The sequence below is a fragment of the Gopherus evgoodei genome, chromosome 2 (genome assembly GCF_007399415.2).
Source record: "Gopherus evgoodei ecotype Sinaloan lineage chromosome 2, rGopEvg1_v1.p, whole genome shotgun sequence".
NCBI lineage: Eukaryota > Metazoa > Chordata > Testudines > Testudinidae > Gopherus > Gopherus evgoodei.
This window is the reverse complement of record NC_044323.1, coordinates 19,578,392-19,600,478: the sequence shown is the minus strand read 5'-3', so window position 1 is coordinate 19,600,478 and position 22,087 is coordinate 19,578,392. Positions and strand designations below refer to the sequence as shown.

The window sequence follows — 22,087 nt, the reverse complement described above, 5'->3', positions numbered from 1 at the left end:
GCCGAGGAGCTCCCAGAGGTCCAAGACCCAGTGGTGGACATATTGTCATCCGATGCCCCCACTAGAGTGGCCCTCCCATTTATTAAGACCATACAGGCCAATGCCACTACAATATGGCAGTCTCCGGCCTCTGTTCCGCCTGCTGCACGAGGAGTAGAGCGCAAGTACATGGTACCCTCAAAGGGCTATGAATATCTATATGTACATCCTCCTCCTTGCTCCCTCGTCGTCCAGTTGGTCAACGAGAGGGAACTCCATGGCCAGCAGGCCCCAGCCCCTAAATCGAAGGACGCGAGGCGCATGGACTTGCTAGGGCAAAAAGTTTACTCTGCGGGAGCCCTCCAGCTCCATGTGTCCAACCAGCAAGCCCTCCTTAGCCGCTACAGCTACAACACCTGGGCGGTGGCAGACAAATTTAAGGAGGTGCTTCTGCAGGACACATGGCAGGAGTTCTCGGCGATCCTCGACGAGGGGAAAAAGGTTGCGAGGACCTCCCTCCAAGCTTCCCTGGAGGCCGCGACTCAGCCACCGGGACTCTGGCCTCTGGCGTGACTATGCGCCGTATCTCGTGGCTGCAGGTTTCCGGCCTCCCCCCGGAGCTCCAGCACACTATTCAGGACCTTCCATTCTAGGGTCAAGGACTGTTTTCGGACAAAACTGACCTTAGGCTGCAGAGCCTAAAAGACAACAGGATCATTATGCGCTCGTTAGGGATGCACACGCCTGTAAACTCAGCGCAGGCCCTTCCGACCCCAACAGCACCACCCTTACCCTCAACCCCGGCAGAGACAGACTTCGCCAGACGGCGAGACAGAAACGGCCGCCGGAGACAATCAGGCAACCAAGGGGGCCAGAACCAAAGCTCCTCCAAGCCTTCCTCTGGGCCAAAACCTTCCTTTCTTCTTCGAGTGATTGCTCATATCCATTCCAGTTAGGTGTGCGCGCCGCGCATGCACATTCGTTGGAAAACTTTTACCCTAGCAACTCAGTGGGCCGGCAGGTCGCCCCCTAGAGTGGCGCCGTCATGGTGCTCGATATATACCCCTGCCGGCCCACCCGCTCCTCAGTTCCTTCTTACCGCCCGTGTCGGTCGTTGGAACAGTGGAGCGTGCCTTAGCTGACCTCCACTTCCCTAGCTACTCGTAGTTCTCGTATATAGTTACGCAGTTATAATCCTTTTATATATATATTTGTATAGTTTCACGTTTTTTCTTTGCTAACATAGTTAGTTTAGTAATAGTTACTGGGGTTCAGGAAGTAGCCCCTTTCCTGCACCTAGTGCCGGAGCCCATGCACGGCTCACCGGGTTTTAAAATGGGCTCGGCCTGCCAGAAGCCGATGCCGAAGGGAGATCCATACAACTCCTGTTTGAAGTGCCTCAGGGAATCACACTTGACAGCTAAGTGCCCCATTTGCAAGGCTTTTAAGCCAAGAACAAAAAGGAGCGGGACTTTCACTTACCACTCCACCTTTGGCACCGAGCGATGATCAAGCGGCTCGCAGAAGCGCCTCCTCGGCACCGGACCCCGCCGGTACTGCCAAGGCCTTTCGGCACCGGCTGTCACCGGCACCGAAGTCAACTCGGCACCGCTCCCTTCCTCCGAGGTCGAGAGCCTACAATTCCTGCTGGTGCCTGACGGCTCCCCAGCACGCGCTGTGGTTGAGCCCCCTGCTCCTGCTGCTTCCGTGCCACCTGCATCGCAGCCAGAGAGCTCGTCTAAATCAGATCGCCCGGCACCGACACCTACCGAAGCTCTGACGACCTCGGCACCGTCGATCCCGGTCCCACGAGAGCCGTCGAATCCGGTGCCTGACAGCTCCCCAGTTTGCACTGTGGTTGAGCCTGCTGTTCCCTCCACGCCGGAGACATTACCAACGGCGAGGGATCTCATTGCCATGACAGAGTCGATGCTGCCTGACCCCGGCACCGCTGGGGCTGGTAATACAGTCTCTTCATATGACCGTCCTCTGTCAGCACAGCAGAGCGGCACCGTTCATGATCACGGTCCCGCAGACGCTCCAGGTCCCGTCAGCACACCCGACACCACTTGCAGTCCCGGTGCTGTTTTCCTCATCGGTACTGGTCGCACTCGCTGCACTGGTCGGTATCCCGTTCGCCGACCCGCTACTATCAGCATCGTTCCGACTCCCGGCACCGCGACAGGTACCGTGACTCCCGTAACCTCTCCCCGAGCCTCGAGATATCGGTCGACCTCCCGGCACCGTTCTGGTTGCAGGTCTGGATCTCGTTCCAGGTACCGGTACGCCTCCCGGTGCCGGTCCCCGGTGCTGAGTTGGGCAAGGTCCGATAGAGTCAGAGACTCTGCCCTTGCCTCTTTTTTTTTTTTAGTACCTCCATGGCCATCCAGACACGCATCCGTGTCATCCCACATGCGCAGATCTTATGCTCAGGACCACAATTCTGATACGCCCCCTGACAACCTGAGGTGGAGGAGGTCCCAGAGGTAGAGGACCCGGTATGGTGCCCTCCTAAGGGGTACGACTACTCGTCTGTCCGCTCTCCTCTCTGCTCACTAGTCTTTCAGTCTGTTAAGGAGAGGTATTGGTATGGCCAGCGGGCGCCAGCCCCGAAACCGAAGGAGGCTTGGCGAATGAACCTACTTGGCCGCCAGGTGTACTCTGCAGAGGCCCTGCAGCTCTGGGTAGCAAAGCAACAAGCCTTGCTTAGCTGCTATAATTATAGCACCTGGGTGAAGGTAGTTTAGTTTATGGAGTTTCTCCCTCAAAACTCCCGCCAAGAGTTCGCTGCCGTCTTGGAGGACGGGAGAAAAAGGTACCCAGAGCATCCCTCCAGGCCTCGTTGGACGCAGCAGACTCAGCAGCCAGGACTCTGGCCTTTGGTGTCGCCATGAGGTGCATCTCATGGCTTCAGGTTTCAAACCTCCGGCCGGAGCTGCAGTATGCCATTCAGGATATACCCTTTGTTGGTAAAGGCCTCTTCGCGGCAAAGACAGCCCCAGGCTGCGAAGCCTGATGGACAATAGGGTCCTAATGCGCTCTCTCAGCATGCATATGCCAGCGACCAAACGCAGGCCTTTCTGTCCCCAGCCGCCATACTCTGTGCCTAGCCAGAGACAGGACTTTGGCAAATGGCGAGGCCAAGGTAGTCGCAGACAAACGTCAGGACCCCTAAAGAGCCACGGTCAAGGTCCCTCGCAATTACCACTGGGACCAAAGACGAACCTTCCAAGGTGCGCCTGAGGGCGGTGTACCAGTCACAGGCCGGGATCCCAATCCCGCTTTCTCCTGGCGTGGCCCCAGTTAATTTCAGATCGCTGGGTCCTGCGCACGGTGGAGCATGGGTACCACCTCTAATTTGTTCCAGCCCTGTCCCCCTTCAGGGACCCCTCTCACGAGCAATTCCTCGTACAAGAGGTGCAGACGCCGACTGACGAAAGGGGCAAGGGGGTTTACTCCCGTTATGCCCTAGTCCCCCACTCGAACGGAGGTCTCAGACCTTCCTAGTCCTGCGCGGACTCAACCAGTTTAGGATAAGGTTGAAGTTCAGCATGGTATCCCTGGGAGCCGTTATCCCATCCTTGTCTCCTGGGGACTGCTATGCCGCCCTCGATATGAAGGACGTATACTTTCACAACGCCATCTTCCCTCCGCACAGGAGATACCTCCGCTTTTTAGCCAACCGTCAGTACTTCTGGTTTACGGTCCTACTGTTTGGCCTTTCTGCAGCCCCACAGGTATTGACCAAGTATATGGCCATAGTCGCCGCCTACCTTCGCTGATGTCGGATATGCGTTTTTCCATATCTGGACGATTCGCTTATCCGAGGAGACTCCGAGACACAAACCACTCAGCGCGTGGGCATTGTCACGGTCTTATTCACAGGTCTAGGCCTGATGATTACTATAGAGCAATCCACTCTGGTTCCCACGCAGAGGTTGGACTTCCTAGGGGCTATCCTGGTCTTCGACCTAGCCGGAGCCTGCTTATCACAGCCGCGGTTTTAGGCGATGGCAACAATCATCCGAGGTCTGCAGACTTTCCCAATGGCCTCGGCTCGCACTTGTCTCAGTCTCGTGGGTCCATGGCTGCCCGCAAGTTTGTAACCAAACACGCCAAGCTCCGCCTCTGTCCTCTCCAAGTCCGGCTCACCTCGGCGTACCGCCCAGACAGGGAGCCAATGGTCATGGTAATCACCGTTCCCTCGAGCACCTTAGGCTCCCTAGAGTGGTGGCTAACTCCCTCCCTGGTGTGGGCAGGGATGCGGTTCCATCCGCCCCAGCCTTCACTGCCCCTGATGACGGACGCGTCATCTCTCTGCTCGAGTGCTCATGGTCACCTCCGAGCTTAAGGCCTTTGGTCTTCTCGAGAGCTGGCATTCCACATCAATGCCCCAAAAATGAGAGTAGTCCGCCTGGCGTGCCAGGGGTTCCAGCGGCAGCTGCGAGGCCATGGTATCTCGGTGTTTACAGCCAACACAACGGCCATGTGCTTCATAAATAACCAGGGAGGGACATGGTCCTCCCCCCTTTTGTCAGGAGGCCATCCATTTCCGGGACTTTTGCATGGCCCACTCGATGGAGCTGGTGACGTCCTTTCTCCCAGGCGTTCGGAACGTCTTGGCGCTGTGACTCAGCAGGTCTTTCCTGTCTTACGAGTGATCACTCTGCCCCATGTGAGGCGTTCTGCTTTCCAGAAGTGGAGATTTTTCCTCACATAGACCTGTTCGCTCACCACGAGAGCAGAAAATGCCAGATGTTCTGCTCCTTCCAAGGTCTGTCCTGGGGATCGATCTTGGACGCATTCCTGATGCCGTGGAAAGGCCAACTCCTTTATGCCTTCCCACTGTTCCCACTGGTTCATTAGGTCCTACTCAAACTCCGCAGGGGCAGAGTGCGCATCATCATGATCACTCCTGCGTGGTCCAGGCAGCACTGATATACCACGTTGCTCGGCCTGTCAATAACCAACCCAATTACCCTGCCACCCCACCCAAACCTCATCACTCAGGGCCACGACAGGCTTCGTCACCCGGACCTGCAGTCTCTTTGCCTCACGGTGTGGCTGCTGCGTAACTGAGCCGGGGTGGCAGGAAGCCTTCCACCTGGTCAACGTACCTGGCCGAGTGGAAGCATTTCTTCTACAGCTGCAATATGCTCGATCTTGCTCATACTGAGGTCTCGATCCCCTCTATTTGGCCTGCCTCTGGCCTTCAGCGGCAGGACCTGGCGATATCATCGCTGAGGATACACTCAGCAGCCATCTCTACCTTCCAGCCAGGCTAAGGTGGACGTTCCGTGTTCTCACACTCTATGGGTTCGAGGTCCCTCAAGGGCTTGGAGCGCTTGCACCCTCGGGTGCGCCGCCCAGCCCCAACCTGGGACCTCAACCTAGTTTTAACCAGACTTATGTCTCCCCCATTCGAGCCGTTCGCGACCGGCCCTCTGCTATACCTGTCTTGGACGACAACTTTCCTCGTAGCTGTTACATCGGCCAGACGAGTCTCCGAGCTCAGAGCTCTTACGGTGGTTCCGCCGTGCACTAGGTTTCACAAAGACAAGGTGCAGTTATGACCACACCCGGCTTTCCTCCCTAAGATGGTTTCGGCCTTTCATGTTACCCACAGCTCAACACAATGGGCGCAACAGTTGCACTCCCTGGACATCTGTAGAGTGCTCGCATTTATATTGCACTGACAGAACCATTTCGTAAGGTGCCCCAGCTCTGTCACGGTAGCAGACCAAAGGGAAGGCTTGCTTGTTTTCCTCTCAGAGGATCTCATCTTGGGTGATGGCATACATCCGCACTTGTTATGATTTGGCTCATATTTCCCCAAGCCACATCACCGTGCATTCTACCAGGGCTCAGGCTTCATCTGCCGCCTTGCTGGCTCGTGTTCCTACCCACGAGATCTGTCGTGCAGCTCCATTGGTCCTCGGTCCATACCTTTGCTTCGCAGTATGCCCTGGCTCAACAGTCAAGAGATGCTGTAGCCTCTGGCTCAGCAGTTTTCATTCTGCCACATTTCACTCCGACCCCACCGCCTACATAAGGCTTGGGATTCACCTAACTGGAATGGATATGAGCAATCACTCGAAGAAGAAAAGACGGTTACTCACCTTTGTAACTGTTGTTCTTTGAGATGTGTTGCTCATATCCATTCCACACCCGCCCTCCTTCCCCACTGTCGGAGTAGCCGGCAAGAAGGAACTGAGGAGCGGGTGGGCCGGCAGGGGTATATATCTGGTGCCATGGTGGCGCCACTCCAGGGGGCGACCCTGCTGACCCACCCGAGTTGCTAGGGTAAAAATCTTCCTACGAGCGTGCATGCGCGGCGCACACACCTAACTGGAATGGATATGAGCAACACATCTCGAAGAACAACAGTTACAAAGATGAGTAACTGTCTTTTGCCCTTTCACTGCAGCATTGTACGGTTGGTTTTAACCCTAGATGGTCAGGGATATTCTTTGTAGGTTAAGGTGCCTAATTTAGGTCCAAATCCTCAGGTAGTATAACTTGGTGTAGCTCTATTGAAGTAATCTCCAAAGCTCCATCTCTGGCCCTTGGTCTTCATGTTATTTTCTCCTGTAGCAGAGTAATTTGTTCTGAATAAGTAAAATTACGTGCTGTGTTCATGTGTGCCCCTACAAATGCATGTCCGGGTTTCTTGCTTCCCACTCTTGGCCTTCTGCTGCTCATGCTGCCCTCCTATGAATTCAGTGTGCTGTGTCAGCACCAGCATCCCATTCCTGCTTTTCCTGGGTGGCCACTAGCACTTTAAATTTTACTTTAATCCAGGTAGACAAATCATCCCAAGTCATGGGGTAGCTTCTGTATCTGAACATCATCCTTCCATGCCTAGCAAGGGCAAGCCATCACTCCCTAGGGCTGATTGACAGCTAATACAATCCTGAAGCTGCACACGTGTGCTAGTTTGGCTATACCTGTTGCCAGGCTGACTGCACAACTCATGATCTCAGATGTATCTGAGAAGTTATTCTAGTTCCCCCGCCACCCCATTCCTTTCCAGGAACTGTCCCCTTACTTATGTGTCACTGTGGCACGATATGGTTTTCTAGTCAATGTAGGCATTGGCTCTGCAATGTACTGGGTGAGAGTGTAGAAGTCTGACACTGAAATGGGTAAAGTACAAGTCGTCATATATTGTCAGTGGCATCTGAAATAGCCAGTTGAAACATTTTCAGTGTCATGAAATTTTCTTGAATGGGTTTTGACAAAACAACATATAACACTTTTTTGGGAGAGAGAGAGATACTTACGTCCTTAGCTTGGTAATTAGAGCATCTGGAAGGTGGAAGACCCAGTCAAGTGCCTGAATCAGAGAGAGCTGGAATGAAAAATTTTGCTTTGAATCAGGGAGAACAGGGAGTTGACCTCGCGTCTCCAACATCCTGACCACCAGGCTTCTGTCTCATGGACATTTGGACACTTGCATCGTCAGAGAAAATGGACATTTTGATACAATTCCTTTTTTTTTTTTTTTTTTTTTTGAAGTTCAAAAGGTTTTGTTCCAAAATGGAATGAAAACAAATTTGAAAACCTCGACAGTTGATACGAACTGGAATTGTCATCCTCCAGTTAGCTCTGTTAGCTGTGAGGAGTCCTAGCCTTCAATCCTTCCACTAGCTTTCCACCTGGACCTGGGGTGGAGTACTGTGGGAGACAAAATGCAATTGCATATCCTTAGTCCAATCTTCAATAATCACCTTGGGAACTGTCTGTTTCCAGAGGCCATGAGCCACTGCTGCATTGGCTCGTATAGTCTGTGGACTTCAAGCCAATTGTGCAGCTCTTGTCATGTAGTCAAAACCAGGAGACTAGAGGGTACCTGTATTTGGGACTTCCCTCACCTCTGGAGACAGCTATTACCCTATTGAATGGAGGTATTTGCATTGGTCGTTCCGATCCATATTGTGCAGAGCACATCTGAGCTATGGTCACAGTCCTTCCCCAACAACCTGGCTTTCTGGCCCAGTCCTTTTCTATGCATGTTCTTCAACCATGTTAATCCTTGTGGTATCTGAGTGCAGTTGGCATGCACGTTCTTTCAGTTCTCCTCCTACTTTCCACCTTTGTTCCCAGCTTGTCCTGCCTTTCAAAGAGTAATCCTCAGAGCAACCATAAGAAATGTAGCCTGAAATATTGTATTTACTTGAACCTTTCCAGTGTCTGTCTGTATCCTAGTGTCTTCACACCTACTAACCTTGAGGAAATGAAACTTCTCTGTCCTTATCTGAGACTAGAATGTGTTAGATATGTGCTTTTTATAAGGCAGGTGTGTATGCCTGCAGCCTTCCCACTTTTGGTTGTGATTTCATTTGATCACTCAAGCCCAGGTCATGTCAGTATTCGGAAAGCAAATCTCCGAAAATAATCCAGTACAGAACTGATTTTAGTAATTTTGGCAGTTGTGTTTATTGTAAAGTCAGTAGCAAAGAAAAGCTCCTTTCAGACAAATACTCCCATGTTTTAAAATGACAGGGTAGTGATTGAAGAATGCTTGGTAATTTGTTCCAGGTATTGTGTGCTGAAAAATCAAAATGTTACAGTCATTGTTTTCTTACAGTGTGCATAACGTGGGGAAAGATTTACTGTAGTTGTTAGCCTAGAAATGCTGGGTTAAGGAAGCAAAGGAGTCCTGTCTCCAGTGCCCCACCTATTCCCATACGTCAATCATGGATATTTAACCAGTTTCCATCTGTCAGATGGAAGTGGATAGTGATCAATTGCTCACAGATTTCTCTGACCATGCAATTGTAATATGTCATTGTATGCTAATATCCAGCTGTAATAACAAGTGCTTCTTGGTTTCTGCTGTCTGCATTTTTCTCTGTTAAGATGACTGTGAGTTGTAAGATCCTGTCAGATGTGGTATATTGCACCAGTAATCTCAGAACATTTTGTTCCTTTCCATTGGGAAGTGCAGTTCATCTTGAGGATGCTTCACAACTGAATAGTGCACCAGGCTTCCTTCCTGGAATGTTTTGTTTTATTATTCAGACTGTGTATTTGTTCTCTCCACAGGAGCAGTTCGAGTTCACATTGACAGCGGTTGCAGAGGAAGTGAATGCAATACTCAAGGCACTTCCACAATGAGCGGTTCCGTCTCCCTGAGGTTCCCTGAGGATCCATCGCTCATTTCCTTACTCTGTCCCTGTGAATGTTGTTGGAAACCGTGACCTGACCTTAACTGTGTATCTTCTATTGTAACCACATAGTAATAGGGTCCTTACAAACTTCTATAGCCAGTAAAAGTTCAACAGTTAAAATGTGTATTCTGCTTCTGTTTTTTAAAATTTTAAAAAAGATACCTTGAAGCCTCGGATTAAGTGACAGAACAATCCATCTAATTCCTTTCACACCCTGAGAGGCCTGAATTTCACACTTTGAAAGCACACGTTCATGTTCTTAATAGCAAATATACAGTATTGTGGGTAATTAGTGCAGTCAATATATTCTCAGAAAAAACAGTGTTCTGTTATATTTTGTAACTTCTCAGAGGCTGAATAAGAAGAGCAAGGGGCCTGAAAAGGACTGGGATTGTTCTGACACAATACCAGGCAAGAGCATGAAACAATGCTGTGTGTGTTAGTAAACACAGGTCTGGCCTCTTGCATAAAGAGCTGCGCCTTTTCATGCTGGGCTTTGGCAAGCAAATGTTTTCTTAACTGTTGTTTGCTTTTCAGCTTTGTGCAATGAATGGGAGAAAATCTGAGCTATAAGTAAATAGGCCTGCACAGTTGTCACAACTACAGAGAACAAGTCGGTCACATTTAATGGGAATCCAGTGTATAAAGAGCACAACAACACTTATTATGTACCACTGGCCTAGCAGAAAACGAAGCGGGACAGTCTAACCTCAAGAAGTGAGTTGTAGGCCCCATATAGCAGCTGGATGAATGGCCTGAGCTGTTATGAAAGCAGATTGTTGATTTTATAGGATTACTGGAGAGAATGGGAGCTTCTTTATATTTTGGCATTAATTTTCCCCCCCTAAAACCATGTTGTTACCATTCTTTTTAGATCAGAAAGGATATTTCAGTAAATGCATTCCAGGCATTCCTGCCTGAAACAAAAGTTTTTTCAATCTACATTGTATGAATTTGTCTCCATGCAGATGTTGGTTACATCTCTCTGCAATATTTCTGTTCTTTCCCCCATTCTAAATTATACATATTATTTTAATTCATTATTATGAGATGAAGAAATGTTGGTAGAATTTCTAAGGTTCTTGTGCTCTAAATTCTTATACCTACTGTTTCAAAGCAATGCTAAAGTATGTCTGGAAATGATCCAGTGATGTAACTTTGCTTAAACACACCCACATTTTTCATTGTTTATTTCTGGGGGGAGGGGGGTTAAAACTGCTGATAGAAACACTTTGATTTATTCGAATGAGGGACTATGGGTAACATGTTTAAAAGTGAAGTGACTTGGGCTCCTAAGAGTAACTCCTTTTTGAAAATGGGACTTAGGCCCTGTAGATGCTTTTGAAAATGTTACCTAACATGGTTGTAGTTTCCAAGTTTATATTTTTTCAAAATTACTTGAAAGTGTTTTATGCTTTTAACTGTGCCAGGTTAAATGACTTTGATTTCAGAATTGCAAAATATATCAATGGTTTTAATTGTGGGGTCTTTTGTACATCTCTATTCAATGAATTGTTTAAAAAATAGCATTGCAGTTTTGTTAAGAGAGACGACAGGATGCGATGGACAGACCTGTTGGAATTAAATAACATTTTGCAATTTTGTGTTGTAGGTATGGATGTTGGTGATTTCTTCTTTTTGGTGATTAAAGAGTTATTTCAAAAAGTGCCAGGCGTATTACTTTTCTATCTATGTTTTTGTACAGTCTTCTCAGTGTGTGCTGCTACTGCTTAATTTGTGCATCCCATTACCCTGGCAGTATAGAGCAGTTACTGCAGATGCCATCGTCCTCTTAAGTACACATACTGTATATTAAGCCACATGTTTATTTTATGGCATAAGCATTTTAGAGCTTTCCTAGCAATAACTAAAAAAACTAATGGGGTATGAATGAGAAAATTGCCTTTTTCATTTGATAATTTAGGTTTAACAGGACTCCTTTATTAGTTTAGCTAACACAAAATTGCAGATCAGGGCAGATTGAATCAATTTGAACAATATCTGCCAGTGTTTGAATTAGATTTATTGTGGAGACAGTGTGACATGGCTTTCTGAAAATATAGGTAGCTACATCCAAACCAACCTACCGAAGATTCAAACTTGGTACATCCTGGCCCCCACCTCCTGTTGCCAAATGGAATGGTCTCACTGCAGGGATGCTGTGTTGTTACTGACTGACAACCAAAGGGGATGGTTGCTTTTCAGAGGGCAGATCCTTGCGCTGTGATTTGTTAATGTTTTCAGAGCTCACTCTACCCATACCCACGGCAAACCTGAGTCACAGTGGCAATCCTCAATTCCTCTGGGTTTGTAAAGCACTTCATGATGCTTTTCCAAACTGTTACAATTTCTGTTTAAAGTTCAGCCTAATTCTTCTGGAAATATTTAATCATGATATGTTTCAGGTTAATAATGTAAGGGTTATTCCTATTCAGAAACAGCTAGAGCAGGAATATAATTGTCTATTAAATTCTATAGAATTGTTCAAACTACAGAAAGATGGTCATCTTTTCCATTAAATTATATAGGTTTTCAGAGTATTTTCTATAGAATTCCATTTAAAACTCATTTGTTTTCATCCTGACTAAATACTGTAGTACTTCTCCATAAGGTCAGGAAGTGATTATAACCTTGAAAGCAGGAAGTACCTTCCAGCAATCTAAAGACTATTGCACAGCATTACAAGGCCAAGAGATTTTCTGGCTTTCTTCTTCAGAGAGGTGCCAGACTTGCAGTACTCACTGTAAATAAGCAAACCCAGGGATCCTGCTTGTGTAGGTAGTGTTGGCCACTAATCTTCATGAAAGTTTGGATGAAAGCATACTTTTTCCCACAGTAATAATAAATATAGAACATATCAGCAAAATTCACGTTTCTATCCCATCGGGTTAAATTGTGGTGTCATGTCATTTCATCTTCAAGTGAGATACAGAGCTGTGAAAATATTACCTGATGCAACCTGGCATGTCAGAATGTAAAGAAGAATTTGTTTGTCAGATGAAGTTTATCCCTTTTGTAGCAATTAACTTAATCTAAATGATTTTGCAGTGGGTTTTGTGCCTACATACCTGCCCTTGGCTCGGTTACTGTCGCCATTCACCAGCCCATTTTGTAGCCTCGGTCTTGCATGTGCATTTTAAATCAACATGAAAAAGGGTTCTTCCTGATTCTACTTCAGCAAAGCATCTGCCTTAAGCCAAATAAGATATTGGACATCACAAACCCACCTTTTTGCAGTACTTTGAGGAGTAGCTTGATCGTTGTTAAACTGATGTCCAATGTTGAAACTTGGGCTGTCATCTGACTCTTAGGAGGGCTGGAATACATTCTATGCATTAAATAGTGGCTTAGCTAATCTCATTGATAAAAAAACAAATCTGCCGATGCTGTTTGTGTATTTGCATCTTTAATTGCCATGGACCTAAAGCATAATTGAAGAAAGGATTAAATTAACCCCAGTGCTGAGTGAGCACCACCTATTAATTACTTTGAAAGGGCTGCCGTCTGGGTACAGAGTCCAAGTTTTCCAAATGTGCCACAGAAGGGACTCCATGCCAGTTCTGAATATGCAGATGTGGGAGAAGTGAGGTCTGGAAGAGAGGCCACTAGATCCAGGAATATGTAACTCCAATGGCTGGAAACACTTGCATAAAGAGCACAGAGGGGATGTAACTGTTACTCCTGTTTGTAGCCTGGAGAGGCAGCAATGAAGTAGCAGCATTGTGCTCCCCTCCTCCCCCTGTCACTCCCCAGGTTTTATGGGGGAGATTTCATCCACACCAGTTGCAATATACCCAATTGCCTAAAGCCCAAGTACTCAGGTGGAATCCTGGCACCACTGAAATCAATCGGAGTTTTGCCATTGCCTTTACTGGTGCAAGAATTTCACCCATGAGCTTTATCTAGCAGTCCTGAATCTCATCCTAAGGGCCTGATCCAGGACCACCAAAATCCAGTGGGTGTTCTTGATGATGGATTGGGCTCAGAGAGAATTTTAGCAGAGACTACAATATGCAAATGTAGTCCAACAGCAAGGAGAACCGCTTCCCCCCCACACACCCCCGAGTGGTTATTTAAATGCTTTAAAAAAACCAAAATCTGATTATAAATGCATACATAAAACCACCCCAGCACATCCCATGAGGCAATGACAGCAATATATCTGTAATTTGTGGGTTTATGCTTTATTAATCAAGTAGAACATTAATAATAAAAAACCCAACCCACTTTATAATTACTGGAGTAGACATTAATTTAAAAAGCTGTTTATTAGAATAGAAAATAAGTATTTGATTAGCATTGTTACAGAACAGTGGCTGTCTTTTAACTTTTTTTCTGCCTGTTTGTTTAGGAAACTCTTAGCAGTTGTGATAATTCACTTTTTTAAATTGTACAGTTTGTATGATTTTGCTTTTTAAATGGGAGCACACTTTATAGATTTGATTGTTATATTTTCTGTTATGACTACCTTGGACCTTTGGAAAAAAAATTTCCCCACCGTGATTTAAAGAAAAAATACTGTTTGTTTATTTTTACAATAAACCAACAACAAAAATTTACAAAACTGTGGCATACTTAATCCAGTTAAAGCTTGACACTTTTTCCACTAGTCTTCATTTACCATGTTAAAAATAAAATAAAATTACACCAGCAAGATTTTATTTGAAGATGTTCTTGTGCATGCTCGTTGTACTGTATTTGATGGCACACATTGTTTTGTGTTCAGAAATTCTGTGCTTAGTGGATTGTAATAGATTATTTATATGTTTATAATAAAGACAAACAAAAAGATTATACAAAGTATTTTGTTCTACCTCTGTAAAAATCTCACTTGTGAATAAAGTGGCATTGTCTGTGAAGTATTGTGAACATTGCAATATAGTCTGGTGCCTTTTTGTACCTATGTGCAAGTTACTGTTTGAGCTGCATTCTGTATATCTGGGACATTCACACTTTGCCAACTGAGAGCTGCTGTGGTATCTTGATAGGAGCCCAGAGGGCTGCATTTAATTTATCCAAAATGTAGCAGAGCCACCCTCAACTTATTGTGAACATATGGCTTGTAAAGACAGCTGGTTCCAGCAGAAGATTCTCCATCCTGAGCTGGGTAGAGGCTGTTCAGATTAAGACAGAGAACCTCAGCCCTTGTTTGGATCAGGAAAGAATCCAGAGACAGGGAAGGAAACTGATCAGCATCATGGAAAGACATCCCATGTGAGGGGAGAGAAAAAAATTAGGACTGTTTTCTGTAGAGGAGAGACAAATCTGGAGTCGTACAATAGATATATACAAAACAATGAATGGTACAGAAAAAGTTAGACTAGGCACTTGCATCTCTCTGCTCCTGTATAGGAGACTGAAAGGTAACAAAATTAAAGCTGCTACAAGTAAATGCCTTTTTAGGCAACACACAATTAACCTGTGGAACTTATAGCCACAATATGTCATTGCAAGAGATTAGTAGGATTCAAAAATTATTTATATGGATAATGAGAACGTCCACTGTTACATCAAGTAGGACTGACAGAGAATAGACTCGACAGCCAAGCTAATCCATAAATGCCTGGGATAGGAAATAACTTCCCTATAGGCAAGCTTTTCCATAATTGTCCATTATGAAGAGTCTTTTAAATTCCCCTGAAACCTCTGGTACTGGCCATAATCAGACAGAATAGGGGACTAGATGGGGCATGGGTCTGACCCAGGATGGCAGTTTTCATGTCCCTAAATTGTGTGTTGTATTTGGTTGTCCTTTGAGGAAGAATAATCAAAATACTTTGGTTTGTCCCCTAAAATAACCATAAAAATGTTAATGTGCAGAAAGTTGGAAAGCTTGATAGCCTATTTTTCCTCATCAGAAGAGTCTTGTTTTACATTCTCTACCCTTGTTTATGTAGTTATGTGTTTTAATATCTGCAGTTTTTTCAGGAAGGTGACTTTCATCTTGGAAACAACATACATGTACCATTATAGCTATTTTCCTTGCAGTGTAATTTAGCAGCTCTTTCATCTGCGATAGAACTTTCTAAAGCCTTTGGTGACATCAGCTGGAGGACAAAAACAGAAGTGCATTTAACTATATGACTACAGGAGCATTCTACATCTCATAGGTAAGCAGGAAGCTTACATGTATATCACTTTATTTGCTGTGAAATGTTTGCATTGGTTTCATGTTACACATTTATGACATGGGCCAGATGGTGTAAATCAGCATTGCTTTTCTTGACATCCATAGATCTGACACACAAACTATTCTGAGAATTGTGTAGCCGGTTATGGTGTGAATTGCAGCAGTAATGTAAAACATTCCTCGCACAAAGGTACTAATCAGACCGGCATAACATAGCCACTCTGTTGTCATATTACAATGCTGATGTTTTCCAGTGTTAGACTATAGCATTCACCACAGCACTGCGTGTTCTAATTGTAGGAGCCAGACAATAATAAACGTGCCCCCTTTTGAGTCAGATGATCACGGTTTTGTAGCAATGCTTTCAGTCAGCAGTGTCGTGTATACAGTAAGAACAAGGGAGCTTTGTAGATGAATGCAAAAGTCTGGCTTTATTTTTAAAACTTGTCATAAAACTTCAGGTGAGGGCTGGTGAGCCATGATGTGTTTGTGCTGCAAGCTGAACCAATATGCCAGTTGTTCATCCAAGGAAAGGTGTAATGTTTATGCTCAGTCCATCATTGGGACTGGGACAGCTCATGCTTGGGCCAAATTCATCCCAGGTGTGAATAGTTTGGCTTCAGTTACACCAAAGATGAATTTGGTCCATTGTGTAAGCATCCATTGTGACAGCAACATCTGACTCTTCCTCACAGGCAGATAAAACTAGTGCATCAGGAAGCAGGGATATAATTGAGAGGAAGGATGCTCTAGGAGTTAGGGCATTAGGCTGACAAATGGTTTCAATTCCCTGCTCTGCCTCGGTTTTCTAATGTGACCATGGGCAAGTCAGTCTCTTTGTGCCTCAGTCCCCATCTGTGAAATGGGGCCAATAACACCTCCCTACCTCACAGAGGGATTGTGAGAATAACTGCATTGAAGGCTGTGAAGTGCTCAGATACTATGGTAAAGGGGCCCACATCAGTACCTTTGATATTCTAGCTTCTCTGTCTAGCAAACTGTTTTTACATATATCTCAGCTGGGCAAGCCCAATAGGCACGATGGATTTCCACGGTGGGGCACACTTTCACCCCTACACTGTCATTACTGCTATTATACAGTGGTCTTTTGCACACTCATTGCCCAAGAGAAGCTGATGTGGGGGAGAGATGTAGGTTTGTTGGCCTTGTGCAGCATGCTCGGGAGGTTTTAGTAGCCCTCACTGCTTATTTCATGGAAGAAAATGAGTAAGACCCTTTGCTGCTGAAGCTACACGTGAACCAGAGCAGGAGGTACAGTGGTGACAGGAGAAAAGGCATGACTGGAGACTTGGGTAACACTTAACTGCACTGTGCATGTGACAGCCTGTGGCAGTGGAGCATGGGAGAGGTGCTGTGGCTGTCTAGCTTGAGGAGAAGTGGCCAGAAGCAAGGTATTTAGCTTTTTTGACTTCATGTAAAACTACAGAATCACATTGTCCTCAGGCCCTCATTTCTAAATCCAGCATCCATTTCCTTTAGGCAGGAAAACTGCTGCTTTTTTCAGCACATATCTCTGTTTTCCAAGTTAGAACGTTTGTCCCAACACGACACCGTAAATTACACTCTGGCATGTGGATGAGCAGAAGTGCTCCAGCCTAGTCAATATTCAATCAGTCGCTATGGCTACCATTGACCAGTTTTCTAGGGCAATGACCAAGCTGGATCCACAACTACTGGATCCTGCTAAAGACATCACAGATTCCAAAAATGAAACCATTGTTCTTGCCTGTGGCTGGGGGGAAATAAGCCTTTTGCAGAGGGTTCCTTTGCTTTTTGCTCATGTCTGAATTTTATTTAAAGGAGCAGAAATATAAATTCATCCTTGAAGGAAAATTCTAGAGTTATAGTGTTGCTTCTTGGAGGCTGCAAAAATTAACATAGGTGAGCTGTTTGGTACACTTATTCATTGCTGCATGTGTCTGGAACCAAGCATGGTCCTGAAGAGGACTAGTAAGATAAGCTGCTTAGTTTGGACCACCAGGCTGTACCATGCAGGATAAGCCCTTCTCAATACTGATTCCCCATCTTGCTATCACTAGCTCTATTTTTCACAATATGGGGATCCCGTGGCTTTTAAAAATAAGTTCTTCGAGTGATTGCTCATATCCATTCCAGTTAGGTGTGTGTGCGCCGCGCGTGCACATTCGTCGGAAAACTTTTACCCTAGCAACTCAGTGGGCCGGCAGGTCGCCCCCTAGAGTGGCGCCATCATGGCGCTTGATATATACCCCTGCCGGCCCACCCGCTCCTCAGTTCCTTCTTACCGCCCGTGTCGGTCGTTGGAACAGTGGAGCGTGGCTTAGCTGACCTCCACTTCCCTAGCTACTCGTAGTTCTCGTATATAGTTATGCAGTTATAATCCTTTTATATATATATTTGTATAGTTATACGTTTTTTCTTTGCTAACATAGTTAGTTTAGTAATAGTTAGCGGGGTTCAGGAAGTAGCCCCTTCCACGAACCCGGTGCCGGAGCCTATGCACGGCTCACCGGGTTTTAAAATGGGCTCGGCCTGCCAGAAGCCGATGCCGAAGGGAGATCCACACGACTCCTGTTTGAAGTGCCTCAGGGAATCACACTTGACAGCTAAGTGCCCCATTTGCAAGGCTTTTAAGCCGAGAACAAAAAGGAGCGGGACTTTCACTTACCCCTCCACCTTTGGCGCCGAGCGATGATCAAGCGGCTGGCAGAAGCGCCTCCTCGGCACCGGACCCCGCCGGTACTGCCAAGGCCTTTCGGCACCGGCCGTCGCCGGCACCGAAGTCGACTCGGCACCGCTCCCTTCCTCCGAGGTCGAGAAAGGCACCAGCAGGAATCGTAGGCTGACGGCTCCCCGGCATATGCCGTGGTTGAGCCCCCTGCTCCTGCTGCTTCCGTGCCAACGGCACCGCAGCCAGAGAGCTCGTCTAAGTCGGATTGCCCGGGACCGACACCTACTGAGGCACCGACAACGTCGGCACCGTCGATTCCAGTCCCCCAGGGCCATTGAATCCGGTGCCTGACGGCTCCCCGACACGTGCCGTGGTTGAGCTACTGCTCCTGCTGCTTCCGTGCCAACGGCACCGCAGCCAGAGAGCTCGTCTAAGTCGGATTGCCTGGCACCGACACCTCTGAGGCACCGACAATGTCGGCACCGTCGATTCCAGTCCCACAAGGGCCGTCGAATCCGGTGCCGGACGGCTCCCCGGCACGCGCCGTGGTTGAGCTTATTGCTCCTGCTGCTTCCGTGCTGACGGCACCACAGCCAGACAGCTCATCTAACTCGGATAGCCCGGCACCGACACCTACCGAAGCTCTGACGACCTAGGTACCGTCGATCCCGGTCCCACGAGGGCCGTCGAATCCGGTGCCTGACAGCTCCCCAGTATGCACTGTGGTTGAGCCTGCTGTTCCCTCCACGCCGGAGACATTACCAACGGCGAGGGATCTCATTGCCATGACAGAGTCGATGCTGCCTGACCCTGGCACCGCCGGTGCGAGTAATACAGTCTCTTCATGTGACCGTCCTCTGTCAGCACAGCAGAGCGGCACCGTTCATGATCACGGTCCCGCAGACACTCCAGGTCCTGTCGGCACGTCCGACACCACTTGCAGTCCCGGTGCTGTTTTCCTCATCGGTACTGGTCGCACTCGCTGCACCGGTTGGTATCCCGTTCGCCGACCCGCTATCGGCACCGTTCTGACTCCCGGCACCGCAACAGGTACCTTGACTCCTGTAGCCTCTCCCCGAGCCTCGAGATCTCGGTCGACCTCCCGGCACCGTTCTGGTTGCGGGTCTGGATCTCGTTCCAGGTACCGGTACGCCTCCCGGTGCCAGTCCCCGGTGCCGAGTTGGGCAAGGTCCGATAGAGTCAGAGACTCTGCCTGTGCCTTCTTTTAGTACCTCCATGGCCATCCAGACACGCATCCGTGTCATCCCACATGCGCAGATCTTATGCTCAGGACCACGATTCTGATATGATGGCCAGCGGGCGCCAGCCCCGAAACCGAAAGAGGCTTGGCGAATGAACCTGCTTGGCCGCCAGGTGTACTCTGCAGAGGCCCTGCAGCTCTGGGTAGCAAAGCAACAAGCCTTGCTTAGCTGCTATAATTATAACACCTGGGTGAAGGTAGTTTAGTTTATGGAGTTTCTCCCTCAAAACTCCCGCCAAGAGTTCGCTGCCGTCTTGGAGGACGGGGGAAAAAGGTACCCAGAGTGTCCCTCCAGGCCTCGTTGGACGCAGCAGACTCTGCAGCCAGGACTCTGGCCTTTGGTGTCACCATGAGGTGCATCTCATGGCTTCAGGTTTCAAACCTCCGGCCGGAGCTGCAGTATGCCATTCAGGATTTACCCTTTGTTGGTAAAGGCCTCTTCGCGGCAAAGACAGCCCCAGGCTGCGAAGCCTGATGGACAATAGGGTCCTAATGCGCTCTCTCAGCATGCATATGCCAGCGACCAAACGCAGGCCTTTCTGTCCCCAGCCGCCATACTCTGTGCCTAGCCAGAGACAGGACTTTGGCAAACGGCGAGGCCAAGGTGGTCGCAGACGAACGTCAGGACCCCTAAAGAGCCAAGGTCAAGGTCCCTCACAATTACCACTGGGACCAAAGACGAACCTTCCAAGGTGCGCCTGAGGGCGGTGTACCAGTCACAGGCCGGGATCCCAATCCCGCTTTCTCCTGGCGTGGCCCCAGTTAATTTCAGATCGCTGGGTCCTGCGCACAGTGGAGCATAGGTACCACCTCTAATTTGTTCCAGCCCTGTCCCCCTTCAGGGACCCCTCTCACGAGCAATTCCTCGTACAAGAGGTGCAGACGCCGACTGACGAAAGGGGCAAGGGGGTTTACTCCCGTTATGCCCTAGTCCCCCACTCGAACGGAGGTCTCAGACCTTCCTAGTCCTGCACGGACTCAACCGGTTTAGGATAAGGTTGAAGTTCCGCACGGTATCCCTGGGAACCATTATTCCATCCTTGCCTCCTGGGGGCTACTATACTGCCCTTGATATGAAGGATGCGTACTTTCGCAACGCCATCTTCCCTCCGCACAGGAGATACCTCCGCTTTCTAGCCAACTGTCAGTACTTCTGGTTTACAGCCATAGTCGCCGCCTACCTTCGCTGATGTCGGATATGCGTTTTTCCGTATCTGGACGATTCGCTTATCCGAGGAGACTCTGAGACACAAACCACTCAGCGCGTGGGCATCGTCACGGTCTTATTCACAGGTCAAGGCCTGATGATTACTATAGAGCAATCCACTCTGGTTCCCACGCAGAGGTTGGACTTCCTAGGGGCTATCCTGGTCTCCTACCTAGCCGGAGCCTGCTTATCACAACTGCGGTTTTAGGCGATGGCAACAATCATCTGAGGTCTGCAAGCTTTCCCAACGACCTCGGCTTGTATTTGTCTCAGTCTCCTGGGTCCATGGCTGCCCGCAAGTTTGTAACCAAACACGCCAAGCTCCGCCTCCGTCCTCTCCAAGTCCGGCTCACCTCGGCGTACCACCCGGACAGGGAGCCAATGGTCATGGTAGTCACTGTTCCCTCGAGCACCTTAGGCTCCCTAGAGTGGTGGCTAACTCCCTCCCTGGTGTGGGCAGGGATGCGGTTCCATCCGCCCCCGCCCTCACTGCCCCTGACGACGGACGCGTCATCTCTCTGCTCGAGTGCTCATGGTCACCTCCGAGCTTAAGGCCTTTGGTCTTCTCGGGAGCTGGCATTCCACATCAATGCCCCAAAAATGAGAGTAGTCCGCCTGGCGTGCCAGGGGTTCCAGCGGCAGCTGCGAGGCCATGGTATCTCGGTGTTTACAGCCAACACAACGGCCATGTGCTTCATAAATAACCAGGGAGGGACATGGTCCTCCCCCCTTTTGTCAGGAGGCCATCCATTTCCGGGACTTTTGCATGGCCCACTCGATGGAGCTGGTGACGTCCTTTCTCCCAGGCGTTCGGAACGTCTTGGCGCTGTGACTCAGCAGGTCTTTCCTGTCTTACGAGTGATCACTCTGCCCCATGTGAGGCATTCTGCTTTCCAGAAGTGGAGATGTTTCCTCACATAGACCTGTTCGCTCACCGCGAGAGCAGAAAATGCCAGATGTTCTGCTCCTTCCAAGGTCTCTCCTCGGGATCGATCTTGGACGCATTCCTGATGCCGTGGAAAGGCCAACTCCGTTATGCCTTCCCACTGTTCCCACTGGTTCATTAGGTCCTGCTCAAACTCCGCAGGGGCAGAGCACGCATCATCATGATCGCTCCGGAGTGGTCCAGGCAGCACTGATATACCACGTTGCTCGGCCTGTCAGTAACCAACCCAGTTACTCTGCCACCCCACCCAGACCTCATCACTCAGGGCAACGACAGGCTTCGTCACCCGGACCTGCAGCCTCTTCGCCTCACGGTGTGGCTGCTGCGTAACTGAGCCGGGGTGACAGGAAGCCTTCCACCTGGTCAACGTACCGGGCCGAGCGGAAGCGTTTCTTCTACAGCTGCAATACGCTCGATCTTGCTCCTGCTGAGGTCTCGATCCCCTCTATTTGGCCTGCCTCTGGCCTTCAGCGGCAGGACCTGGCGGTATCATCGCTGAGGATACACTCAGCAGCCATGTCTACCTTCCAGCCAGGCTAAGGTGGACGTTCCGTGTTCTCACACTCTATGGGTTCGAGGTCCCTCAAGGGCTTGGAGCGCTTGCACCCTCGGGTGCGCCGCCCAGCCCCAACCTGGGACCTCAACCTAGTTTTAACCAGACTTATGTCTCCCCCATTCGAGCCGTTCACGACCGGCCCTCTGCTATACCTGTCTTGGACG

The 22,087-nt window shown here is 48.6% G+C and overlaps 1 protein-coding gene across 2 annotated transcripts in view; it reads left to right on the top strand.

Moving 5' to 3' along the window:
* Positions 1-10,819, top strand: part of PTPRN2 (protein tyrosine phosphatase receptor type N2) — a 1,065,122-nt gene extending 1,054,303 nt beyond the window's left edge. For both annotated transcript variants that reach the window (XM_030550108.1, XM_030550107.1), the window contains one exon: positions 9,028-10,819. In XM_030550108.1, coding sequence (XP_030405968.1) covers positions 9,028-9,099 — 72 coding nt within the window. In that variant the 3' untranslated portion in view covers positions 9,100-10,819. The remainder of the gene's footprint in view (positions 1-9,027) is intronic.
* Positions 10,820-22,087: the final 11,268 nt, after the last annotated feature.